The sequence below is a fragment of the Mandrillus leucophaeus genome, unplaced genomic scaffold (assembly GCF_000951045.1).
Source record: "Mandrillus leucophaeus isolate KB7577 unplaced genomic scaffold, Mleu.le_1.0 Scaffold233, whole genome shotgun sequence".
Taxonomy (NCBI): domain Eukaryota; kingdom Metazoa; phylum Chordata; class Mammalia; order Primates; family Cercopithecidae; genus Mandrillus; species Mandrillus leucophaeus.
Genome location: NW_012102399.1, coordinates 3,935,706 through 3,953,252, shown reverse-complemented (window position 1 = coordinate 3,953,252; position 17,547 = coordinate 3,935,706). Strand labels below are relative to the sequence as shown.

Here is a 17,547-nt window from a genome sequence, read left to right as displayed (position 1 = left end):
TTTTTGACAGTCTCCCTCTGTCACCCAGGCTGGAATGCAATGGCGCGATCTCGGCTCACTGCAACCTCCGCCTCCCTGGTTCAAGCAATTCTTCTGCCTCAGCCTCACGAGTAGCTAGGATCACAGACACGACGCCTGGCTAATTTTTGTGTTTTTAGTAGAGAAGGGGTTTCACCATGTTGGCCAGGCTGGTCTGGAACTTCCGATTTCAGGTGATCCAACCGCCTCGGCCTACCAAAGTGCTGGGATTACAGGTGTGAACCACTGTCCCTGGCCCATCTTTGCTTTCTTAGAATAAACATTACTTAATCATGGTATAATGGTCCTTGACTACAGTCTGGGTTTAATTTGTTAGTATTTTATTCAGGAATATTGCTTCTATTTGCCTGTGGACCTCTTTTTTAGGGGGTGGCATTCTCATGGTTTATCAGGATTATATCAGCTTGGTAACATTGACTTGGAAATTTGTCATTTTTTTCTATATGCTAGAACAGTTTAGTGTGGGAATCATGTTACTTAAAGATTAAAATACACTCAACCATAAAACAGTCATCTCATGCCTCTTTGGAAGAGATATCTTAACAACTACTTCACTTTCTTCCATGGTTGTTGGTCTATTCACATTTTGTCTTAGGTTAAGTTTTATAATTATTTTCCCAGAAAATCACGCACTTACAATGTAAAAGTTTTTGGTATGGTATAAGTAATAATCGCTTGTGGTCTAAAAGACTTTTCTCTATTTCTGGGTATATAACCTTTCTCATAGCAACATATCTATGCATTTTTGCTTTCTTATTTTTTCCCTTGGTATGTCCTACAAGTTCATCTACTGTTTTGAACCAGCTTTCTTATATTCTGATTTACTGAGTCCTATTTTCTAATTGTTTCTATTTTTGCTAATTCTTTTATCCACTTTCCTTAGCATTGTCTTCACATTTTTTGAATTTAGTCACTTTTCTTTACTAGTTATTTTGATGTCTAAATGTTCAATAGGGCCTTTTGAGTTTATACCTACCCGAATTGCTGATCATATGGTAATTCTATTTAACTTTTATTAAAAGAACTGCCAAACTTTATCACAGCAGCTGGACCATTTTACATTCCCACCAGCAATGCATACATCCTAGACAATATTTGCTATTGCAGCTATGGTATCTCATTGTGGTTTTGATTAGAATTTCCCTGATGACTCATGACTTGAGCATCTTTTCATGTATTGTTGAGGTTATTAATATATCTTCTTTGGAGAAATGACTATTCAGAAGCCTATTCATTTTTCATAGAGTGCCAAATATCTAGATTGGCAATTAACAATCTAGAACCCAGCTTTCCTACTTCCAATTCGGTATCCTTTTCTGAAAGTGGGAGACTGGATGATGTGCAGACATCCCCAGTTAGGCTACTTAAGATCAAATCTTTTATTTCAGCACTTATACACAGTTAAGATGTAACACTAAAGGATCCAGAGGAATGTAATTGAGACACTACCCCTACACATCAATAAATTCAACCCCATAAACATTTACTGAATGCTCACTATGTGTAAAACATCTGTGCTTGGCACTGGGGGAGATACTGAGATAAACACAACAAACAAGGCCAGGTGCAGTGGCTCACACCTGTAATCCCAGCACTTTGGGAGGCCCAGGGGGGAAGATCAAGAGGTCAGGAGTTCGAGACCAGCCTGGACAATATGGTGAAATCCCGTCTCTACTAAAAATACAAAAATTAGCTGGGCGTGGTGGCACGCACCTGTAGTCCCAGCTACTCGGGAGGCTGAAGCAGAAGAATTGCTTGATCCCAGGTGGCAGAGGTTGCAGTGAGTTGAGATAGTGCCACTGCACTCCAGCCTGGGCAACAGAGTGAGACTCTGTCTCAAAAAAACAAAAAACAGAAACAAAAAACAAATTAGCTGGGCGTGGTGGCAGGTGCCTGTAATCCCCGCTACTCGGGAAGCTAAGGCAGGGAGAACTGCCTGCACCCGGGAGGCAGAGGTTGCAGTGAGCGGATATCGCACCACTGTACTTCAGCCTGGGCAATGGAGTGAGACTCCGTCTTAAAAACAAACAAACCCCACTCCTACTCTCATTCCTGCTGTCTTACAATCTAGTCTTTAGAAGATATATATAGGACAAAAACTGCCACTATGAAAATAACGAAAACGTAGTTACATTTGAAAACAAATCGTGTAACTTTAAATCATGGTTTCATAAGCTTTTGGCCTTTTATGACTCAAAGTACAGCCATTCCACCAGTCCATGTCACTTCATGGACCCAAATCTTTAGGAATAGGTTTTCATCAGACAATACCACCACTGTAAGGATATGGTGGTACTTTATCAGGTAGATACACTTGTCCAGAACAGGAAAATCATCTTTCAGTGTGATGTTGCAAAAACACCAACACGTTGGAATCACAATGCTTAAATCCTGTCTACTTTGAGTGGAGTAACAGAGATGATGTTTTGCATTGTATGACAGCGTTTTATAAAATCCATTTGAATTATAATTTTGATGCAGCTTCTTTCTTCAAAAAGCAAATGCTTGGTGACTGCTTTACCAAAGAAAATTGAATAGAGGTTACCTTGTGAAATTAGTGTTTTCACAAATATACCAGAAAGAAATATTTGAAGTCATGTTAAAGAAAATTTGATTAATTACTTTTATTTCCAAGGTTAGGCTTGCAACTTTAAATTTGGTTCTGTGATGTGACCGCTATCTGAGCCAGTTACTGGTTATGTGAGAAAGCTACTCTTAATTCCTTTAGTTGTGCATCTTCTTCCAACCCAGCCTGGCCACTCACCTCTATTCAGAAGGTGTGGACAAAAAACCATTTTACTGACTATTGCAAGACACTGAAAGAAAAGTATCTCCCACCACTGAGGCTATTCAAAAGAACATTTATTATAAGCTCTAAAGGCAGTTCCAGACACATTTGGAGCAACAATAGCCTTATTAAAGATGATGTTCATTTATATAGAAATATTATATATTTATTAAAGTATTTATGTTATAGGCACATCTCATGCATTAATTCCCTACCTCAGTTTGCCGTTTTAATATTCTGTATATTGTGTATTTGAATACTTTAACAAAGATGACTTTCACTTCTTGGTGTCTTTCTCTAAAATCTGAGCACCATGTTTGTTCTAAGTAACCTGAACTACAATCTGGATCTAGAATCTCACTGCAAGTCAGCTTGTAACCTTAAATTCTCATGGTTTAGTCTTGGACTCTTGTTTTTCAAAAAAACCTCCACACCGAAAATCAAAAGGGAACATAATGGGATTCAAAGGGTGGCTTTAAGAAACTAAAGAAACCTGAATTTTCAAAAATCGTTGAATGAAATTATGGAAAGACAAAAACTGCTCTTGATGGTCTGAAGAAAATGCACTTTCCATTCAAAATTATACTTCATGGAAGCACATTCTTGCCATTTTCTACAGTAGAAATGACACTACACTGATTTAAAAGATATTTGATAAGTCTACATCAAAATGCCTATAGTTAAAATCCTACTGATGTATTTAAAAAAAAAAAAAAACACTAACAGTGGATTGGAGCCAGTTAGTATGTGTAGGTAGGATTAACTACAAGCTTTACCTCATGTAAAAAGGAGGCTCTGATGAGATCTTAGCTAATTCTGATTAAAAAGTCACCAAATTTGAATTCTTCTTATCCTCACCTGTCATCTTATGCATGCTTTACTAAATAATGAAGCAACAAAGCCTATCTCAAGTCTTAGTATATAAAATATATGTAGGTCAAATGTAACAAAGTTTTTTATATTAAAATAACTGCAAGCATCTAACACTATAAAGAGGGTGACATGGTTTGGCTGTGCCCCACCCAAATCTCATCTTGAATTCCCACGTGTTGCGGGAGGGACCCAGTGGGAGGCAATTGAATCATGGGGGGCAGGTCTTTCCCATGTTGTTCTCATACAGTGAATAAGTCTCATGAGAGCTGATTATCTTAGAAAAGGGGAGTTTCTCTGCACAAGATCTCTTCTCTGGTATGCTGGCATGTGAGATGTGCCTTTCACCTTCCACCATGATTATGAGGCCTCCCCAGCCACATGGAGACATAAGTTGATTAAACTTTTTTTTTTTTTTTTTTGGTAAATTGCACAGTGTCGGGTAGGTCTTTATCAGCAGCATGAAAATGGACTAATACAGTAAATTGGTACCAGGAGGGTGGGGCGCTGCTGAAAAGGTACCCGAAAATGTGGAAGTGACTTTGAAATGGGGTAACAGGCAGAGGTTGGAACAGTTTGGAGGGCTCAGAAGACAGAAAAATGTGGTAAAGTTTGGAACTTCCTAGAGACTTGTTGAATGGCTTTGCCCAAAATGCTGATAGCAATATGGACAATAAAATCCAGGCTGAGGTGGTCTCAGATGGAGAGGGGGAACTTGTTGGGACTAGAGTAAAGGAGACTCTTGACATGTTTTAGCAAAGAGACTGGTGGCATTTTGCCCCTGCACTAGAGATTTTTGGAACTTTAAACTTGAGAGAGATGATTTAGGGTATTTAGTGGAAAAAATTTCTAAGCAGCAAAGCATTCAAGAGGTGACTTGGGTGCTGTTAAAGGCATTCAGTTTTTTGTTTTTTGTTTTTGTTTTTAGGCATTCAGCTTGATAAGGGAAGCAGAGCATAAAAGTTCAGAAAATTTGCAGCCTGAAAATGCAATAGAAAAGAAAATTCCATTTTCTGAGGAGAAATCTAAGCCTGCGGCAGAAATTTGCATAAGTAACAAGGAGCCGATGTTGATCCCCAAGACAATGGGAAAAATGTCTTCGGGGCACGTCAGAGGTCTTTGTGGCGGCCCCTCTCATCACAGGCCTGGAGACCTAGGAGGAAAAAGTGGTTTCAGGGTGGGCACAGGGGCTCATGCCCATAATCTCAGCACTTTGAGAGGCTGAGGTGGGCGGATCACTTGAGGTCAGGAGTTTGAAACCAGCCTGGCCAAAATAGCAAAACCCTGTCTCTACAAAAAATACAAAAATTAGCCAGGCGTGTCAGCACGGCATGTGCCCATCATCCCAGCTACTCAGGAGGCTGAGGCAGGAGAAGCACTTGAACCTGCAAGGCAGAGGTTGCAGTGAGCTGAGATTGTGCCACTGCACTCTAGTCTGGGCAAGAGTGACTCTGAAAAAACAGTGGTTTCTGGGACTGGGCTCAGGGTCCCCGTGCTGTGTGAAGCCTGGGCACTTAGTGCCATGCGTCCTAGTCACTCCAGCCATTGCTGAAAGGGGCCAATATAGAGTTTGGGCCGTGGCTTCAGAGAGTGCAAGCCTCAAACCTTGGCAGCTTTCACATGGTGTTGAGCCTCCAAGTGCACAGATGTCAAGAATTGAGGTCTGGGAACCTCTGTCTAGATTTTAGAAGATACATGGAAATGCCTAGAAGTCCAGGCAGAAGTTTGCTGCAGGGGCAGGGGTCTCATGGGGAACCTCTGATAGGACAATGTGGAAGAAAAATGCGAAATCAGAGTTGGGTGTGGTGGCTCACTCCTGTAATCCCAGCACTTTGGGAGGCCAAGAAGGGTGGATCACCTGAGGTTAGGAGTTCGAGACCAGCCTGGCCAACGTGGTGAAACCCCATCTCTACTAAAAATACAAAAACATTAGCCGGGCATGGTGGCAACATGCCTGTAATCCCAGCTACTTGGGAGGCTGAGGCAGGAAAACTGCTTGACCCCGGGAGATGAAGGTTGCAGTGAGCTGAGATTGCACCACTGCACTCCAGACTGGAGAGTGAAACTCTGTCTTAAAAAAAAAAAAAAAAAAAGAATAAAGAAGAATGTGGAGTCAGAGGCCCCCACACAGAGTCCCTACTGGGGCACTCCTAGAGTAGCTGTGAGAAGGCCATCCTCCAGACCCCAGAATGGTGGATCCACTGACAGCTTGCCCTGTGTGCCTGGAAAAGTTGGAGACACTCAATACCAGCCCATGAAAGCAGTCAGAAGGGAGGCTGTACCCTGCAAAGCCACAGGGGTGGAGCTGCCCACGCGAACTCACCTCTTGCATCAACATGATGTGGATGTGAGACATGGAGTCAAAGGAGATAATTTTGGAGCTTTGACTACCCCACTGGATTTCGGACTTGCATAGGGCCTGTAGCCCCTTCGTTTTGTCAATTTCTCCCATTTGGAATGGCTGTATTTACCCAATGCCTATTCCCCCATTGTATCTAGGAAGTAACTAACTTGCTCTTGATTTTACAGGCTCATAGGTGGAAGAGACTTGCCTTGTCTCAGATGAGACTTTGGACTGTGGACTTCTGAGTGAATGCTGAAATGAGTTATAGGGGGACTGTTGCGAAGGCATGATTCTTTTTTTTTTTTGAGACAGCGTTTTGCTCTGTCGTCCAGGCTGGAGTGCAGTGGTACAATCTCAGTTCACTGCAACCTCTGCCTCCTGGGTTCAAGCAATTCTCCTGTCTTAGTTTCCCTACTGGCTGGGATCACAGGTGTCTGCCACTATGTCTGGTTAATTTTGGTATTTTTAGTAAAAACGGGATTTTGCCATGTTGGCCAGGGTGGTCTCAAACCCCTGACCTCAAGTGATCCTCCTGCCTTGGCCTCCCAAAGCGCTGGGATTACAGGTGTGAGCCACCACGTCTGGCCCATGATTGGTTTTGAAATGTGAGGACATGAGATTTGGGAGGGGCCAGGAGTGGAATGATATATATGGTTTGGCTGTTTCCCCACCCAAATCTCATCTTGAACTCTCACATGTTGTGGGAGGGACCCAGTAGGAGGTAACTGAATCATGGGGGCTGGTCTTTCCTATACTGTCCTTGTGATAATGAGTAAGTCTCAGATCTGATGGTTTTAAAAATCTAATTCTGATGTACCTGTGTCTGTCCTATATGAGAATACCATCATACAAAAATACAAAATTTATAGAATAATTTGATGATTAAGAACATGAGATCTCAAAGCAACTTTAAAATTTCCCCAGCTGGGTGCAGTGGTGTGTGCCTTTAGTCCCAGCTATGGGAGGCTGAGGCAGGGTGATCGCTTGAGGCCATGAGTGGAAGGCTGCAGTGTGCTATGATTGTGCGCCTATGAATAGCCACTGCACTTCAGCCTGGGCAACACAGTGGAGACCATGTCTGTTTAAAAAAAAAAAATTACCAATTAAAAAAACTTGAGGGTGAAGGAATCAAACTACAGAATGAGGATGTAAACTGAATACTCCACAGGGCATTAAAAGTTCATCTTCTGTTTTCAGCTAGAGATCCACAAAGGAGATAAATCATGTATGTGCCTAATTCAGGATAACTTACCACATTAGTACATGAATGCAAAATAAGTTGGAGGTTCACCTGGCATTAAATATATTGGCATGAAATCATAGCACATAAATTTTCCTTTATATCAGCAGTGACTGACAACCAGAGCTAAAACAGGATTTTCTCTATATAGCGGGCAATAAAAACAACTACAAGAATTCTAAATTCATCTAGCTGATATATTTAGTAATGACTGTAATACTTCATGCTTAATCCAGAGGCAGCAAAAAGTCCCATTTTCTCTCTAGTTCATAATTCTAATCTGACCATCTGTAATGTTATACAATCTTAGGCTTAAGCAACATCCACAAACACAATCTTGTTCATTAATTTTTTAAATGTTGGTAAACATTACCTTATAGATGGATGTGTAACCTCCCAATTCTATAGATGTAAAATGGAGGCCCAGGGCCTTGTTCAAGGTTGCATGGCTAATGAACACAAGATCCCAGACTTTCTCACTCTCAGGTTGGTATGCTAATATACCACAATATTTCTAAGCCAATAAATATTTGTTTAAATACACCATGGCTGGGCGCGGTGGCTCATGCCTGTAATCTCAGCACTTTGGGAGGCCAAGGCAGGTGGATCACAAGGTCAGGAGATCGAGACCATTCTGGCCAACATGGTGAAACTCTGTCCTGTTAAAAATACAAAAATATTAGCTGGGTGTGGTGGTATGCACCTGTAGTCCCAGATATTCGGGAGGCTGAGGCAGGAGAATCACTTGAACCTGGGAGGTGGAGGTTGCAGTGAGCCGAGACTGCGCCACTACACTCCAGCCTGGTGACAGAGCGAGACTCCATCTCAAAAATAAATAAATAAACAAACAAATAAATACACCATTAGGTTTAATACTTAAAAGAGTTAAGCCTAATAGCAATATAAAACCTTATGACAAATATAACTGGCCTGGAAATAAACCAGATTATATACTGCAAAAAAAACACAATACACAAAAGATTAATGGCATCTCTGACTACCGGATATTAAGTGTTCTATCAATATAATCTATGTACACACTCTTCGCTTTTAAACAGCAATTTAAAAAAGCATTTTTTTTTTTTTTGAGATGAGTCTCGCCTTGTCTCCCAGGCTGGAGTGCAATGGCGTGATCTTGGCTCACTGCAACCTCCACCTCCCAGGTTCAAGTGATTCTCCTGCCTCAGCTTCCTGAGTAGCGGGGATTACAGGCATGCGCCACCATGCCTGGCTAATTTTTTATATTTTTAGAAACAGGATTTCACTATGTTGGCCAGGCTGAACTCCTCACCGCAAGTGATCTGCTCACCTCAGCCTCTCAAAGAGCTGGATTACAGGTGTGAGCCACTGTGCCCAGCAAGAATTTCTTTTTTTCAGAGACAGGATCTTGCTGTGTCACCCAGCTGGAGTGCTGCAGTGTGATCTCAGTTCACTGCGACCTCCGCCTCTGTGGTTCAAGTGATCCTCCTGCCTCAGCCTCCTAACTGGCACTACAGGCACATGCCACTGCACCCAGTTAATTTTTGTATTTTTAGTAGAGATGGGGTTTCACTATGTTCCCCAAGCTGGTCTTGAACTCCTGGCCTCAAGTGATCCTCCAACCTCAGCTTCCCAAAGTGCTGGGAAAACAGGCATGAGCCACTGTGTCTGGCCATTAAACAATAATTTCGTATTATTTCTCAGAATATGTGCACTATTTTCAAATAGCATTGACAAGCTTAGCAAAATTACACTAAGATGACAGCTCCATGCATAGTAAGATGTCTCTAAATGTATTTCTTTGTTAGCATGAGCTGAATTTGCCACCTAAGATAAATCCTTTTTCACAGTATCAACAAATATCTCCCTACTTTTAAGCAGAGATTGGCTGGGTATGGTGGCTCACACCTCTAACACCAGCACTTCGGGAGGCTGAGACGGGAGGACTGCTTGAACCCAGGAGTTTGAGATGCTGGGCAACAAAGTGAGACTCTGTATCTACAAAAGATTAAAAAGAAAAAAAAAAATCAGCCAGGCGTGGTAGTGCATGCCTGTAGTTCTAGCTACTTGGTAGCCCAGAAGGCCAAGGTTGCAGTGAGTGGTGATCACACCACTGCACTCCAGTGTGGGCAACAGAGCAAGACTCTCTAAAAAACAAAACGAAAAAATAAAATAAAATAGGAAGACTATCTTGATAATAACTGCATGAAAGATAAGCAATTTACAAAGCATAACCTAGTGTAAAAATGAAATAACTGAATAATAGAAAGAATTTTGTGGTAATTTTTATGCAGAAAAAAAAATACAGAATCTGCACATAATTTGAAAAGTAATTACCAAGTATCAGAAAACTGTTAAGATTTCAGTGTTATATCTTAAATTTAACCAAGTAAAAATTTCCCATATTCAATCATATGGCAGAAATGTCCTGAGGCAGTTTAACAAATCCTCAGAAAATTAAGGCTAAAAGAAAAATAAATAAATAAGGCTAAAATAAATAAAAATAGAAAAAACAGAAAATTAAGGCTAAAAAAAAAACAACCACCAAGTGTTCATCATACCTTTCAGTCAACTCAGCCTTTATTAACGTGCAAGCACCATGTGCTTCAAGATATACAGGCTTACCTAGTCTTTGATTCAGTTTTAATGTCTTAAGGTTATTCTGATTCCAACACATAAAATAACCTATAAAAACTGGTCAAAGTTAAACTTTATTTCTAGCTATGACCTAGAAATAGCTAGTGAGTTAATAGTGAATTAATAGTGAGTTAATAAAGTAATAAAGTTAATAGTGACCTAGAAATAGGTCGTAGCTATTTTTTCTTTTTTGAGACAGAGTTTTGTTCTCATCGCCCAGGCTGGAGTGCAGTGGCACCATCTTGGCTCACTGCAACCTCTGCCTCCCAGGTTCAAGCAATTCTCCTGCATCAGCCTCCCAAGTAGCTGGGATCACAGGTGAGTGCCACCACATCCAGCTAATTTTTCTATTTTTAGTACAGATGGAGTTTCACCATGTTGGCCAGGCTGCTCTTGAACTCCTAACCTCAAGTGATCCACCCGCCTCAGCCTCCCCAAGTGCGGGGATTACAGGCATGAGCCACCGCGCCCGACCTGACCTTGACTTTTGAAATCATCACTCAGGTTTATACTTGGCATTATTTGTCACCAAGTGGCAAAATATAATTCTTGTACTTGATAAATAATCTTCTATACTAAAATATGTAACAGTATAGCTTAAGAAGTTGCTAAGGCGGCTCTGGGCGCACTGCCTAGAAGTTAGCCCTGCTCTGCAAGGAGTAGCTTAAAAAAAAGTTACTAAAAATATGTAATTTATATTTAACTCCTTTCAATAAGCTGGAATGTATAATGTTTAAGTACAAGGGGAAAAATTTCTTTTGTGTATGGTTTTTGCAGTTTCCAGAAAAGCTGGTCCATATCAGGCCAGTCTTTTTTTTTTTTCTTTTGAGACAGTCTTGCTCTCTCACCCAGGTTGGAGTGCAGTGGTGCGATCTCGGCTCAGTGTCACCTCCACCTCCCAGGTTCAAGCGATTCCCATGTCTCAGCCTCACAAGTAGCTGGGATTACAGGCGTGTGCCACCATGGCCTGGCTAATTTTTGCATTTTTAGTAGATGGCGTTTTGCCATGTTGGCCAGGCTGGCCTCAAGTGATCTACCCGCCTCGTCCTCCGAAAGTGCTGGGATTACAGGTATAAGCCACCGAGCTCGGTCATATTAAGTCAGTCTCAAATAAGCTGAAGACTTAAGTTTAGAGACCCTATAATGACAACTTTGTTCCACCTCTGAGATAAAGACAATACTAAACCCACCTGCAGTGCTTCTTTTCCCATGCATAAGGAATGATGCTGTCATATTTTTTTCAAAAAAGTTTTTGGCTGCTTAATAGAAAAGCTGAATGAGCTTGATTTCAGTAGAAGACCCACTGATTATGGGTATATTTATTGGGACATATTTTAATAGAAGATAATTCATGTAGGGTATCTTCAATGCATTATAAGATTTTCACTGTCTCTCTTCACATGTTATTCTATAACATTCTAACTGGATGGAGAAAGACTGGAATAGTTCAGAAACGTGTAGCTTTTAAGATCTGAATAAAGTTAATAGTGAGTCTTTTAAAACACATTTAAACAACTGGAAGTGTAATCACAACAAGGGACTATGAAGGAAGAATAAAAATTGCAAAAGACGCTTTATAGTCAATGCAAATACAGTACTTTGAATTATCCGAAATGTATAATGCACAAGAACTCTAAGTCATGTAGTTTACTTGTTGACCATCTGGCTACAGTTCAGTTACTTCTGCAAAAGCTATACCTAGTAACCTTCCAAAATTGTTTTAAATAAAGTTCTTAAATTATAGCAATAAACAAAAGGACAAAGCACACTTAAAGAATACTGCAGTTTATCAAAAGACATAAGAAATTTCAACTCATACTTGGAGAGTTATAAAAATGTTTTGGCTAAGTTATAAACATGTTTATAATGCAATTATTCGCATAACTCTAGTAATGCTAACGGCAGCTATAAGATCAGAATAGGTTTCTAAAAAACCACTAAAAACATAAAAATACTTAGCCCCATTATTTCCCTGTAGAACGTGTTCATTTATGCCTAAATTTCAGTATTTACTATATCATCATTGCTGATTTTAAGTCACATTCAAAGGATAAGGCAAAACCACCTACGAATTGGCATATTTGTTTATTTCTCAGTTTGTGAAAATGTCCTTAATTTGTTGATGTAGCAAACAAATTTCAACTTTGATTGCTATGCAAAAAAACAGAAGATAATCTGCTTTGCAATGAACTTTATATAGTTCAACTGCATACAGGCAACATGCTATATATGAAAAAGTTACTAACTGAACTACAGGTATTAAATACTGAAAAGAGTTAACAGTTTATTATAATTTATTTTATTTAACAATCTAGGAAGTTCGCAGCCATCAGCAGTTCTAGTGCAATTTCAGGTGCAATTGGGAATTCGGGAATCTCGGTGGAGCTGTTAGTGTAGCGAACCTTGTACGTAAAATACATGCATACTTTTGATAGCACATGTGAAGGTATCTCTCTAAAATTGACCTCATTGGTTTCGTTCTCAGCAAACTGACCTGTAAAACAAAAGAATTATGTATGTTATTGGCTGAATTGTGTTCTCCAAATTTATATGTTGAAGTCTTAACCCCTAGTACCACAGAATGTGACTGTATTTAGAGATAAGTTCTTTAAAGAGGTAATTAAAAGAGGTCATTGGGGTGGCAATCTAATATGATTGGTGTTTTTTTTTTTTTTCCGAGACGGAGTTGTGCTCTTGTCACCCAGGCTGAAGTGCAACGGCGTGATCTCGGCTCACTGCAACCTCCACCTCCCAGGTTCAAGCGATTCTCCTGCCTCAGTCTCCTGAGCAGCTGGGATTACAGGTGCACGCCATCACGCCCGGCTAATTTTTGTATTTTTAGTAGAGACAGGGTTTCACCATGTTGGTCAGGCTGGTCTCAAACTCCTGACCTCGTGATCCGCCCACCTCAGCCTCCCAAAGTGCTGGGATTACAGGAATGTGCCACTGCGCCCGGCCATGATTGGTGTTCTCATAAGAAGAGATCCGGACAGAGATGGGCACAGAGGGAAAACTGTGTGAAGACACGGAGAAGATGGCCACGTACAAGACAAGAGAGCCTCAGAAGAGACCAACTCTACCAACACCTTAATTTTTAACCTCTATACTCCAGAATTGTTAGAAAATAAAGTTCTGTTGTTCAAGCCATCCAGTTGTGGTACTTTGTTATGGCAGCCCTAGCAAACTAATCATCATTAAAACAACCTCAATTAGCACCAAATAAATTACGGAATTCTGATTTTTTTAGTATTAATGACATAATAATTTTTTTTTTTTTTGACACAGGGTCTTGATCTGTTGCCCAGGCTGGAGTGCAGTGGCATGGTTGTGGCTCACTACAACCCCTGCCTTCCGGGCTCAAGTGATCCTCCACCTCAGCCTCCTTGAGTAGCTGGGACCACAGGTGAGCGCCACCATGCCTGGCTAATTTTTGGATTTTCTGTAGAGACAGGGTTTTGCCATGTTGCCCGGGCTGGTCTTGAACTACTGGACTCAAGTGATTCCCCTGCCTCAGAATCCCAAAGTGCTAAGATTACAGGCTTGGCCACTTGCACCCAGCCAACAACATAAAAAAACCTTCACTAGAATAGTACTTGGGGGCCGGACGGGGTGGCTCACACCTGTAATCCCAGCACTTTGGGAGGCTGAGGTGGGTGATCCCTTGAGGTCAGGAGTTCAAGACCAGCCTGGCCAACATGGTGAAACCCCATGTCTACTAAAAATACAAAATTAGCTGGGTGTGGTGGCGAGTGCCAGTAATCCCAAGTACTCGGGAGGCTGAGGCAGGAGAATTTCTGGAACCCAGGAGGCAGAGGTTGCAGTGAGCCATGATTGCGCCATTGCACTCCAGCCTGGGCAATAAGAACGAAACTCCATCTCAAAAAAAGATAGCACTTGAGATTCATCAAAACTGAATTTTAAAATTCTCCCCCTGTAGGTTGGAAACTTAAGTAGCTTTTCCTAAGAATCTTGGTGATATGATTACTGAAGGGTGAGCAGGATGAAAAAGTAAATCGTTTTTAAAAAAGATCAATCCAGGCAATCAAGTCTTTATGGATCATCAGGATCCCTGTGTTGTACTGAATTGCCATTTAAAAATAAAGCCAGGGCACATAACGGGTTTTTTGATTTGGCTTTTCTGAGAATTAGTGAATATATAAAATCACTTGAATCCAAGAGGCGGAGTTGCAGTGAGCTGAGATCATACCATTGCACTCTAGCCTGGGTGACAGAGCAAGACTCCGTCTTAAAAGATAAAACAAACAAACAAAAAAACTATTTAAACTATTTAACTATTTACCTAAAATAAGAAAAATTCTATTTAAAAGAAATGGGCTGAGCATGGTGGCTCACGCCTGTAATCACAGCACTTTGGGAGACCCACTTGTAGTCTCAGCTACTAAGGAGGCTCAGGTAGGAGGACTGCTAGAGCCCGGGAGTTCGAGGCTGCAGAGTGCCATGATGGCGCCACTGTACTCCAGCGTGGGCAACAGACAGAGACCCTGCCACAAACAAGCAAGCAAGCAAGCAAAAGAAACATTTCAGGAAAGGAATTCCATTGTTTCCTCCTTCAGTTTTTTAAAAATATGATCATGTTAATGAGATCTCTTCACAAGACATTTTCCTTTAACAGCATTTCATAAACAGTTTTTCAGTCATTCCTCAAAATTTCTGTAGCTACACAAAGGTTGTATCATTTAGCCTTTACATATAGGGATAAAATATTTTCTTAGCAGTCTAGTACTAGCACTGTGTACTGAATATAAAAGGCATTTCACATCTACAAATATACTTTGAGAATACAGTATTTGAGAATACAATATTTTAAAATACTAAAATATATATAAAATGCCTTTTATATATCTGTTGGTTGGGAGTATACTGTAATAGGAAGAAAGCAGTACAGCAGGACTCAGCAAATAATTCACAACAATAAGGTAAATTTTGGTTTGCCAATAACTAGAACTTCCCTTCTTGAATACATATCTGAAATATTACCAATAGGCACTTATTAAGCTGTTGATACTAAACAAACATTAGTGATTTTTCTAAAAGATGAGATTTATATAACATAAAATTAACCATTTTAAAGTGTACAATTCAGTGGTATTTAGTATATTTACAACGTTTTACAACTATCCCTTCTATTTAGTTCCAAAACATTTTCATCACCCCAAATTAAAACCCAGTAATCCATTAAGCAGTTATTCCTCATCTTCCTCACTCCACCCCCAGCCTCTGGCAAACACCAATCTGCTTTCTGTCTCTATGGATTTACCTATTCTGGATATTTCATATAAACGGAATCATACAAATGTGTGACGTTTTGTGTCTGAGTTCTTTTACTTAGCATGCTGTGGAGGTGCATACGTACTGTAGCATGTTATCAGTACTTCATTCCTTTTCATGCAAACAGTAATTTGAGGCTGAATGTTTTCCTGATCTTTCCAAGATAAAAATCTCCTGTTTAAATTAAAGATCAAATTTATAAAAAGCAAAAGTTCTTTGCTTCTAGCCTGCTGTTATAAAATTAATTTTTAATTAAAATTCTGTTGGCATTTGTGATTTTTTTTTTCCCCTAAAGTACCTCCTTGCATTGTCCTGTGGAAAAGCCCAAAATCAATTCATCATATTCATCAGAGCCATGTTGTGTGTGTGTATGAGGAGTGAAGGGTGCAATTCAACCAAGGAGCAATGAGTGTCTTTAGCACCCAGATTGGGGCCCCTAAATACCATTTTCTACTAAAACAAAACAGGGATTTTTGAAGAAACAGCTGTTTTCAGGATTGGGGAACAAGGTACATGACACGCCTAAGAAATCTTATTACAGAAAGCAGTATAACTACTCAAGACTAACAGAGCCATGTCAAAAGGACATAGGAGTTAACACAATGTGGCTCTTTCTGACATAAAAATGAAGCAAATGGAACAATCTGAGCATCAGTAAGAATGACTGCAACAGACTGAAAAACATGAAATATAAAGTCATGAATTCATGATGACATGCACTCAAGAACAAAACACTCTTTACTACTAGATGATGCTGAAGAACCAATTCATTACTCTGAAAAATTATATTTAAAAGGAAAAAAATCAAGTCTTTATCATCTTTCCCATATAGACCGTATTTCAATGTAACCAAATAGTATCTTATAGGACAATTTTAGCTAATAAATGTAAAAAAATTTTACAGAATTGGAAAGTCACTGTTTTGTAATCTCAAAGTAAATCTTAACAATAATCACATGAATGCTAATTCAGAGTGGGAAATTTTTAATGGATGAATCAGCCTGACAACCTGGAACCCACTGATCAAGCATGACACTGCTAAAAGACATGATATAACAGGAATACAAGAGTGCTACCTACAAAGTATCCTTTGCCTACAAAAATGTACCAGAGTCTAGTCAAGTCTCTGGAATTTTAACTATGAGTTTACAGAATAAAACTCAAATATAATTCAATATGAAATATGGACAGCATACAAATGACCTTGCTTCTCTGTAAAATTAACCTATGGCCTGGAAAAAAAAGAAAAGGTGCAGGGGAACTATTGCAGATTTTGCAAGTGAAATGGCACAACATCAGGCATGTGCTTGAAATACTCCAAAAAAGTAGGGATAATGAAACTTAAGATTGGCAAAATGGGCTAGGCACAGGGGCTCATGCTTGTAATCCCAACACTTTGGGAGGCCGAGGCAGATGGATTGCTTGAGGTCAGGAGTTCAAGAACACCCTGACCAACATCTCTACTAAAGGTCAGGAGTTCAAGAACAGCCTGACCCCATCTCTACTAAAAATACTAAAATTAGCTGGGTGTGGTGGTGGCATGCCTGTAATACCAGCTACTGGGGAGGCTGAGGGAGGAGAATCGCTTGAACCCAGGAGGCAGAGGTTGCAGTGAGCTGAGACTGCGCCACTGCACTCCAGTCTGGGAGACAGAGTGAAAGGCTGACAAAATGTTAATAACTATTGAAGCTGGATGATGGGCACATGGAGCTGTATTATACAGTTCTCTTTACTTCTGTGTAGGTTTTAAAATCTCCATAGTAAAAACAGAAAAAGAATTGTGGCCACACACGGTGGCTCACACCTGTAACCCCAGCACTTTAGGAGGCCAAGTTGTGAGGACTGCTTGAGCCCAGGAGTTCAAGATCAACCTGGGCAACATCGCTACAGAAAATAAAATTTTAAAAAAGGTGCACGCCTGTGGTTCCAGCTACTCAGGAGGTTGAGGTGGGAGGACTGCTTGAGCCTAGGAGGGCTTGTGCCACTATACTCCAGCCTGGGCAACACAGCAAGACCCTATCTCAAAAACAAACAAAAAACCCCACAACAACAACAACAACAACAAAACCCAGACAAAACCAGAAAGAATTGCAAGGGATCCCAAATAGCCCAAACAATCTGGAAATAGAAATACAAAGTTGGAAGCCTCATACTTTCTGATTTTGAAACTTACTACAAAGCTACAGTAATCAAAACAGCATGGTACTGGCATAAGAACAGACATATGGATCAATGGAATATAAGTGAGAGCCCAGAAATACAAACATCTACAGTCAACTGAATTTTAACAAGGATGCCATGGGGAAACGGTCTCTTCAATAAATGGTAGTGGAAGAGCCACATGCAAAAGAATGAAGCTGA

The 17,547-nt window shown here is 40.3% G+C and overlaps 1 protein-coding gene across 8 annotated transcripts in view; it reads right to left on the bottom strand.

Moving 5' to 3' along the window:
* Positions 1 to 11,456: 11,456 nt before the first annotated feature.
* TCEB1 (transcription elongation factor B (SIII), polypeptide 1 (15kDa, elongin C)) overlaps positions 11,457 to 17,547 on the bottom strand; it is a 26,854-nt gene continuing 20,763 nt past the window's right edge. For 7 of the 8 annotated variants that reach the window (XM_011981988.1, XM_011981989.1, XM_011981991.1 and 4 more), the window contains one exon: positions 11,667 to 12,391. In XM_011981988.1, the coding sequence (XP_011837378.1) occupies positions 12,201 to 12,391 (191 nt within the window). In that variant the 3' untranslated portion in view covers positions 11,667 to 12,200. Of the gene's footprint in view, positions 12,392 to 17,547 lie in introns of all 8 variants that reach the window. The other variant, XM_011981995.1, reaches the window with a different exon arrangement.